This window comes from Melozone crissalis, unplaced genomic scaffold (assembly GCF_028551555.1).
Source record: "Melozone crissalis strain CALT ecotype California unplaced genomic scaffold, PUWL_Pcris_2 ptg000059l_1, whole genome shotgun sequence".
NCBI lineage: Eukaryota > Metazoa > Chordata > Aves > Passeriformes > Passerellidae > Melozone > Melozone crissalis.
The window spans coordinates 1231203-1241613 of NW_026535837.1; the positions used below are offsets into that span (position 1 = coordinate 1231203).

General features: G+C 39.3%; 1 protein-coding gene across 1 annotated transcript in view; it reads right to left on the reverse strand.

The window, feature by feature from the left end:
* Positions 1-6416, reverse strand: part of USP6NL (USP6 N-terminal like) — a 90147-nt gene extending 83731 nt beyond the window's left edge. Inside the window, exon 1 of the mRNA XM_054287549.1 lies at positions 5829-6416. Within this exon, the coding sequence (XP_054143524.1) occupies positions 5829-5901 (73 nt within the window). The 5' untranslated portion in view covers positions 5902-6416. The remainder of the gene's footprint in view (positions 1-5828) is intronic.
* Between the last annotated feature and the right edge of the window lie 3995 nt (positions 6417-10411).

Here is a 10411-nt window from a genome sequence, read left to right on the forward strand (position 1 = left end):
CAAATGCCTCAGGAAACACAGAATCTTTGTCTCAGGTGGAGCATCACTGAAACCAGAAAGCCAAATATACTCATCCTACCAGCTCCAGCTCAAAATCATGTAACTCATTAATCTTCCCAAATGTTAATCAAAAACTTGAATGGATCATTAATTGTCCTCTTCTTTCAAGGAACCCAACAAATCCACCTTGTTCTCAGTTGGTCTTTTCACCCAGCTGCAGGTGCCTCCTGCTGCAGTGAAACCAGGGCAGGGTTTGCAGATCCCCACACACAGCAAGTCAGATCAGCTTCAGTGATGCCAGAACAGCTGTGCTGATGCACACAGAACTGAATTTCTGTCCCATCTAGCAAAACATCACTGCAAGCCTGTTGTGCTCTTCCCTATTACACTACAGCAGCATTCCCTACTCTTCCTCCTTGTTCAAGCCTCCTTGTGTAGGAATATTTTATGTCAAGCTCCCACATTTCCCACGTGCTACAAATAAGAACCCTAAAATTGTATTTCGGGATTATTGAGAATATTACAGTTGACAGTTCATGGGTTTAGGGTCACACCTTCCCAAAAATAACCCCAAGACATACTAGAATAACAAATCACAGTAGGAAGCTGGGGATGAGCTGCCTTTGCTGGGCTTACCTGCTTGTAAATTAGCTCACTTCAGGTAACCAACATTGCTGCAGAAGGACAGAACAAGTAGTGAGTGCTGCTTTTCTCTGTAGTTCCTCCACAGCTAAATGAACTCTAGCTGTCTGTACTAATTTTGTTATGCCACAGACCAATTCCCAAGATACAGCATCTACAGACTTTGTTTAATGATGCTACTTACCTAATAACCAAACACACAGACACTAAAATAAGCCATTAACAACCACATATGGTGAAGCAGCACCAGGACCTTTCTTAATCACTGCAGCTGGCATCACACAAAGGAGAAGAATAAAATCTCAAATGAAGTAGAAAGGCAATAAAATGTCAGGATAATAAATGCAGTGTAACCCATGAAAGTTATTATTATTTAAGGTGAGACATACCAAATGGCAGCCACAGAAGGAGAATCTATTAGGTAAAAACACTCTGGATACACACTGTGTGTCCAGCTGTGCAGTGACCCAACTGTGCTATTGCTTGTGTCTGGATCATCCTGAGGTGAATTCCTCACACTCCAGCAGAAGGAAATCCCACCAGCATTTCCATTAGCCTCAGCCAGTGGCACCACTGAAGGAAAGTTGTCCCCATGGATTCTGTCACATCCCACTGCTGCCTCCTCCTTGGAACTGCAGCAGCAGTGGATTATTTGTATTAGCAGGTGGATTAGTTACACTGCTCAAGGTTACAGCAGCCCAACAAGAGTGAGAAGTTCAGGGTCCCTCTCCAAGTCACTGCTTGGGCACACACACAAAGGTGAGGCACTGTGGGGATCTGAACTGGGATGGAAAAGCCAAGTGAGCAGCAGAGGCAAGGCAGGAGGAGTCAGTTCTGCCAGCATTCATTATTTGTGAAACCACAGCTGAAACTTCAGCACAAATAATGGCAGAACTGTTGAAATGCAGTTAAATGCTGTCACACTGCTGGAAACTTTGTCACAGTAAATTGTGAATTGAAGCTGTGTATCTGTACTGATGGGCTGCAGACTACAATAAATTATCTTGGCTCCTGTGGGCAGAATTTCATATTTAATGACAAAAAAAAAAAAAAAATTAACTCCCTGCTTGCAGCTCACTGAAGAGCTCATTAATTTTTATTAACTTGGCTCTTCTGGCCAGTCTCCTTTAAAAAATAAAGTAATACAAGTATAGGTATGTGAATCTAGAGAAACCTTTACTTCTAATCCAGCATTTATCAGTTCAAATTTTTCAGCATGGATTATAACAGTATTATATGAAAAAATAAAATAAGAAATTCAGGTAACCCTGGAACTTCCCATAAGAGGCAAAACTCTCAGCCTTCCTTGCAAAGATGCTACAACAAACAGAAAAATCAAGGGTTTGAAGAAAGTTTCTCATATTTTAGTAGATGCCTCAATGGAATGCATTTGAATTGAGGACACTTTTCCTCCATTATCACCAAAGGTAAACAGAAAACACCACGACTGCTTGATGTGGGACCTTGATTTTATTTTCTCCATCTTGCAACTAATCAGCTTAGTCCATGCCCAGAGAAACAAACCAAACAAACACTGCTAATTTCTTGTCAGGCCTAAGTGTGAAATACAAGATACCACCACAGCTCTGTCTGCACTGAATCCAGGCAGTAACTTCCCAATTTATTGCTGGAGAATTTAAACCCAGTTATCCTTGGCTGGCCCAACATTTACACCCCTCATAGGCCCAAAACAGTGCAGTGACAAACATATTCTTCCTCTTGCATTCTTAAAAAAAATAGTATTAAACTGAAGTTTTCTCTCAGGTTTCTCTCTCTCACACTGAAACACTGCATCCCTTTTTAATTCTGTGATTTCAGTTTAGTTGTCCCATCTGCTAGAAGTGTTTTAATACAACGTCTCTTTTTATATCCTAACATCAAGGTGATGTTGCCAATTAAGTTCTGCTGTAGCCATCTGTAAGGGGAGGAAGGGAGGAAGAAGTAAACATGAGTATTTCTTCAGTAATTTTATACAACTTGGATTTCAACCAAGATTTTAGTGATGGAAAAGAAGAAAATAATTAGTAGATTTATACTCTACATGGATTTCTCTAGGACAAATAACATTTGAACTATTTTTAAAATTCAGAAAGGTTTCAGATCTCATAAAATGTTTGGCTTCAAATCAGAACACTTGTCAAGAGAATTTTATATTGCCATGATTTATCATTTTGTTCAAAGCAGAGTATTGATTTCATAAATAAAATAATGGCAACCTCTTAAATTTCTTTACAACTTCATGTTCACCTTCAGACTTACAGGGCATATAAAGTGTTATTCCTCTGACAATAAATGACCAGTGGCAATTTTTTCCTCTAACAAATCTGATATTATCTAAACATGGTAAGGGTCTGGAGCTTCCCAAAGACTAAACCCACAAAAACCAAACAATTCTACACACTCAGCATCACTGCAATTGCAAGACTATGGAAAACAATTACAGGACTTTTTTTTCCATAAAAATATTGAATAATTCAATTTTTAAATAGCATAAGATTTTAAAAAGTATGGAAATGTGAGACATCATAAATCAAAATTGACTGTTTAGGTCACTTCATGTATTCACTAAGCCAGACTCAGAGGCCCACTGGAGGATTTTCTGATGTCAGTCTCAGCAGCCAAAGCCTGAAGACAAAACCAGAACCACAGGTCCTGCACTGGGAGAGGAGGTGGACACTCATGCTCACACTGCCTGACTCTTTGTGGGATTTAGTCTTGCAAACCACCTATTTATCAACCTCTTATGATACAGAAAATTAGATTTAATTTAACCTGTGGCATAGGTCACGGCCACAATGAAAACAGACTGGTCCATAAAAAACCAAATTAGACTCCACAACTCTGTCAGGCTCTTCAGCTACCCCATTAAATCTACATTTCATGAAGCATTAGTAATGGGGTTTTTTTAAATGGCATTCTGCAGGAATTTCTTCTGCAGGGATTGAATTTTCATCTCCACAGTAGCTGTGCTTACTGCAGACCTTATAACAAGCTTGAGATGTTGAATGATGGATGCAAAAAGACACTCTTGGCTATTAACTGTGCTTCTAAGCCTCAGTCTGAAAATAAATCTTGAGAAAATTGGAAGGCAGAAGAATCCTTTCCCCCTTCAACTTTAGGTACTATTTATAAAAACAGTTACTTGGTTAGGACCTCCAGTCTTAAAGAAGTTTTTAACTTGATAGTACATACGAAACACACAATTAACACACTGTGCTCCTTTATAACATTTACCTCCCAAGAAATTATATTCTAATAAAAACGCTTTTTAAAGGGAAGGAGAAGGATGGAGCTGAGGAGTGAGATTTACAACTTTACAGTTTAGTAACACCAATTTGAAAGCATTTTGGTAAACACTTCACACATCATCCCCCATGTCTCAATTGATTCACCTCACATTCACAGTAGGCTTCCTAGCAACTCTTTCTTTACAAGTCCATTTTTCTATTTACTGAGAACAATACTGAGAATGAGTCATTTCTGCAGAATACAGCCCTTCATGTACACCAGATGCTTAATGTTGCACACTGTGAAGAAAAAAACCTAATGTCTACTCAAATTACTGTATTGATCACCAAAACCTGTCAGCATTTTGCATCTTGTGTAAATGTCTGCTTCAGAATATTTGAATGTTTTTTAATGTTAAGATCTTAATATTGCTCATCAAAATGCATCATCAGGTTCTGTAGGAGCTAACCCCTAATTAGCTCAGTAAGTAGTAGCTTGAGAATACCACCCAAACAATGACCAAAATTAATGTCATTCACTAAGGGAGTAAAACAAACTGAAAAAAACCCTGAAAGCCTTAGAACTGAGAAAGAGCATTTCCTTGTGTTTTGCAAAGCTTTCCCTTCAATTCCATTGAGTGTGTTCTTATAAATCAGTATTTTATGGCTTTTGGTGTTACATCTTTTCAAGCAGTTCTTACAGTAGTTCTATAAAAATCCTGACTAGTGAGGTACGTGCAGAGCAGAGCTTCCGTCCCTTCGTCCTCCTCTGGAAGCAGCACAAATCAAAAATGAACAGTGAGCAGCGCTGAACTCAAGTAATTCACTGGGATCAAACTGTACAGCTCTGGGGAGGGATGTTCAACCAATCACTGCAAAATCTGAGGAATTAATTAGGAAGCTTACCTTTTTTTCTTTCAGAATAAGGGGGTAACAGCTGAGCCCGGCTCTACCTTCACTGCTTTTGTTTACTTACAGAGGTGTTTCATTAGCTGACTTGTTACAATTAGAGCAGCCTGATGTTATTTGGTTTGAAATAGAGGTACTTGCCTACAGCCACACATTACACATAAGGGCAGAACAGAAAAATGATACAGTAACATGCAGATGCTGTAAATCCTAAATTATTCACAACCTATTCAATATCAAATAAATCAGTCCTAGCAAATTAATTCTAGTAAGAATGAATTTTTAAGTTATCCCTACAAATTATTTAGCTCCTCTACAAACCAAATATTTAGCAGTTGTAAATAATTAAGATGTAAAAGACAAAAGAAGTGTTTAATCAGTTTATTAGATGGCTGACAGATACCACAAAAGATGGCACTACTTCAGCAAAGAAAAAACAAATGCTCAACACACTGAAGTAAACAGGAAGAGCATTTAACATCAATTGAATTCAAACAATCATTGATTATTTCAAGTAGTTTTTCATACACTTGCAAGAGGCATTTTGGATTTTGAAGTTAGTTGTAATCTAGAAATAATCTAATTGTAAAACCTAGCTAGAAGTGCAGCTGTGTACTTCCAGTCTCTCATTTCCATAAGCACTAAAGCCTGGTTTTGCTCTTATTCTCATTTAGAGCATTAAGACTCTAAAAACTATTTTGATGGGATTACACAGAATACGACTGCTATTTTCACATCCTGAGCTCTCCTGACCACAAAAACAAAAGAAAAGAAAAAAAGGAAAATTTTTAGTACAACAGTAACAGTTACAGATGCTGACAAACTCAATTTTCAGCATCATAAACGTCACTGGGATTCTCTTTGGGAAAGCAGCAGTTGCAAAAACGATAATAATTAGGCTTAATATAGTTCCAAGGCAGATTGTGGCAGCTGTACATGCCACAACAAAGAGCATTTTTAAGTATCAAGTATGCAATTTAACTACAACCAAACTCCCGAAATATTTCTGCTTTCCTGAGAACACTGAGTATATCCCAGAGCTGCTCTTACCTTTCCTGGCAGCATCTGCTCTCCGTCTTGCTGGCGACACCAGATCCTTCACAATCTGTAGCACTTGAATCATTGCTCCTTAGCAAGATCAAAGGAATGAGGTGCTCCTCTAAAATTCCAACAGGTTTCATTACTACACCTTATTACATGGCTGTCTTCAGTATGCTCAAGCAAATCTGCTGCAGGAAGAACTCATCTACCTTCCCAGCAAGATTTCTGCCTGACGACTCTACAGGCTGGGGTGATGGATTTAAAGTGACTTCAGCACAAGGAGACAAAAAACTGCAGGCAGTCCTGAATGTATTTCTCCAGAACATTTTAGAATTGTTCACTGCAGAGTACACATACTGATTTCTCTAAATAAAGTTTAAAAGAAATAATCACAAAGTAGCTAAAGAAAAGAAGAACCCTTGAAAGGAGTGCTGACAGATGCAGCGTGCTCCCCTAGCTCAGTAAGGAACAAGAGTGGCTGCATCCTCTTTTCAAGTCAGTCTCAGTTCGTGAAATTTCACGTAATGCTCAAAGAAAGACTCCGGTGCAGCACGGAGCCAGCGCCAGCCCCACCAACAGAACTAAAATTAAGCCCAGCCTGCAAAAACTCCATCAGGCACAACACAAGCCCCTGCTGAAGGCATTCACTGGGCTCCTCTCTCCCCCTCAAACAGAAACCTCTGACACCCTCGTACGTGACAGGAATTCTCACACACCGGGAGGGAGGCACGCTGCAAATCCTGGGAGGATTTCAGGCTTTCTCTCACCCACCACCAGAGGCCCAGAGAACTATTGCAGTGTAGCAATGTTGGGGGGCACAAGACAGATGATGGACTTTGGACCTGGTAACATAAGAGATTTGATAACAGGATGCCTTGGCAAAAGCAAACAGAACTTTGAAAATTAGACCTGCATTGCAAGATTAAATCAAACTGGCTTACCAGAAAAAGAAATATCTCATTAAACTCTGCAAGCAAGAGATGCTGCTATATGCATAACTTTGTGCATGTGATTTTAGCCTAATCATTGCAGTACACATTACTAGTCTCCCTGAAATATTATATAAGTGTTTGTACCCCACAATAAAATCAGATTCTGATCACTGAGTCAGTCTCCCTGTCTCTCTCCCCATCACTGACATTTCAGCAAAGGTACTGTCATTACTTCTGTCAGGTAATTTCATGCAGACAGATTGCTGTATGTGCCCCACAACATTTTTAATGACATTTGGAAAATGTAGAAAGGCCCTTCAGAAGTGCCTTTTGTCAAAGCTTCTGCAGAGCAAACCCAAAAAAAAATCCTGAGGAATCATGTTTTATGTGATCACTTTAAATAACTGTCAGGCCTGAAGAAGCTCTGTGAACACTTCAGAAACTGAATTCCTACGCAGCACTGCGAGGCCTCGCACACACACAGATCAATTTAGGAAACCAACTACATGTTCTGAAAATCATAACATGAAAACAAACCACAGGCCACATTCTCTGGCCTTTAGACCTTCTGTTCCCATTGCTTAAGTGTTGGATGGGGAGGAGAAGAGGTCATCTCTTTCCATTCTTCCATTTCCAGCTGCTCATCACGAGCATTTCAGATTTTAAGATTTACTGGCATATTTATCCATGTCCATGTCAGTCTCTTGAATCACAGAGAGCACAGGAACAATAAACAATGTCTGTTATGTCAGTCCCATTCACAGCCTGCCCATTAATCTCTGCCAGAAGGAAGAGCAGCCCAAAGTTCTATCCTATTTGGTCAGTTAAAACAAAGACAAGTAAAATCCTTCTCCCTGCCAGGCTGTCCGGTTTCTTCTCCCACTCTGCAAACATTCACGTGTCCACCCAAGAGGAAGCTTGAAGAAACATTCATTCAAAAATGAAACATTCTTACAGACAGAATCCTCAGCGTTTTTATATTAAGAATAATTTCTAACTCCTGGACCTGAAGTTCAATTCCAGGTTTAAGACCAATGACTTTATACCTAGAGAGGTTTGGAGAAGATCACTACAAGCAGACCCTTCCAGAACAAGTATAATTTCAAAACATTTAAGTAAGATGTAAAATGCAGGGTTGGGCAGTAAGGTTTACCTGGAGGTCTGTTATTTAATAATCCAGTGCTCAAAAATTGCTGTTGGAAGAATTTTTTTCCCCGGTTTACCTCACCATGAGGTGTTTGTTCTTTATTTTGTTGGGTAATCAAACAACTTATCTTCAAGTCAAAGATATAAAACCAAAGGAATATCATTTTGTGCAACTATATTACATTGCAAATTTTCTCTAAAAAACTGACTTCTAAGTTCATGGTGCACAAAACACAACTAGTACAGAGCTACTAAACTTTTGATGGTCCTTGTATTAACATATTATGGATAGGAGGATAAAGGACGAAAAAAGAGATTAAGGCTGAATAAAATATTCAGTAATAACATCACTTGGCCTTCCAAAGCAAGAATACACCTTGCAGATCCTACAGTTGATTTTTAAATGAATTTGATTATTTCATTGCTACAGCAATGCTCTCAAGTGCTGGAACAAGGAGAGGATGGTGGACTGACAAAGATTAACAGTCAGGAAGGGGGAGCAGAGGAAGAAAGAGCTAAGAAGACATGACTTGTACCTACTTTTGTGAAAAATTATTTTAAAAGGAAGAAATTAAAAACTTCAGTACCTATTCCCAACTGCAAAAAGGAAGTAATTCCTTTTTCTTCCAAATTGCTCCTTACCTTGCTGGTACAGGTCCCTGTCCTCCCTTTTAAAGAGAGACACACAGGACTTCAGGACTGGAAGTCATTTTCACATCACACCTGCCTTCCTCAATGTGAAACAGTTTCCAAAGTTGGTATGCACAACAGAGAGTTTCCCTCTCTTCTTTATTTTGACAATTGGCATGTAGAAAAAAAAATTAAAAAAAAAAATCACAAAGCCTTAAAATAATTTAGGAAAATGTAAACAACATTCCATATGCAATGTAAAGAAAATGGTGCAAGTCTGAAGCAGGCATGATAAATAAGAAATTTCAACAAATCGGTGAAACTTTGAAGAATTACACAGTAAGCTATTTGTGTTTCCTCAAATCAATTTATACAGCAAGACAGCAGCACTAAACCTGCTTTAGTATAGAGGCAACACCAAAAAGACTTGTAGAAATAAAACACACTAAATTGTATGATTTCATCTGTTACTTATGAGTCAGAACTTGGTTATAGTTCACTCTTATCTTTGACTGATACTGAACTAACTGATACTTCCATACAATCTGTCACTACAACTGCCACCTCTCAGACCACACATCCTGATAAAACACCCACTGTGGGCAAGGATGCACCAGATGGAAGTTCACAGATACACAAGGTGAACCACAAGAAACCATGTCATAAATTCAGTGTAAAAATTCAGTAGATTCTGTTTGAGAAAAATGTAGTGCTACATATTCAATGCACAGACCACTGATCTCTGCCAAGCATCTTTCCTCTTCAACAGAGAGCTTGCTAAGCAATATGTGCTTGATGGTGATCTTGGATTTTGCTTCTCTTCCTTGACTTCAAAATTGCAGGGAATACAGAAATCATGCACATGCTAACAACATGATTAAATACACTGGTATTGGAAGGGACAGTTAACCAGGATGGGATTTTATGGATCACTGTGTACAGTCCTTGATCTCTCCCAAGCATAATAAAAAAATGACCTGCATCCGGATTAGTCAGCTATCATAACTCCAAATAAAATGCTTCCGTTAACATAATTATAATTAAGTGATCTTTGGAAGCAGCTCTTTTTCATGAAGCATATTGCCAGCAGCTAACACATTTACAGCACAAATGATGCTGCAGAAGGATGGCTCAGTGGGTATTTGTCAAAGGTACTTGACAGGGGGTGGGGAAGATCAGAATTGAAGTCTGAGGAAGACTTAATATTTTCTCTTTCACTCTCTTCTTCTAAACTGTAATGTTTATATATTCACAGCATTGTGTCTAGGCTATTAAAAAACCATCAAGAACCCTCAGGGTTTTCCCAGGCAGCATTGCAGCCTCCCAAAAAGTGCCTGCTTGTTGTGTCCTCGTTTACAGAAAGATGTACAAGCTACTACCAGAGAACAACTCAACCCACTGCAGTGGCTCGAGGGCTTTCATTCATAGGAACAACAGCCCTGCACACATTAAAGTTGAGATGCAAAGTTACTGTCACTGTTCTTTTTCCATCTCTTATCAACCTGAACTGTCCAGAATTCAGCTATTCTGCATATTGATTACTCCCAACATCTCTGCAGAAACCTGAGCAGGTCTCACTTCATCATCCTCCCCTGTGTTTCCCACAGCCAGAACTGTGTCCTTTTCCCTACCTGCTGGACTGCACACATGGTTAAAATGCCAAGCTTTCAGGCCTGACACCCCAGGGAATGGAGAGCCCACAACAAAATGGCCAGGGAGGTCCCAGCCCAGGGCAGGTCTGGCACTGATGTTTCAATGGCAGCAGGATCAAGCATTAAGTCTTGTAGAAAGCAAATAAATACACAAAGCGCTTCTGGTGACATCAGCTCTGCAATAGAGCAAAGTCTGACGTTGGAGGCAGCAGAAGAGGATCTGCAGGGAGCA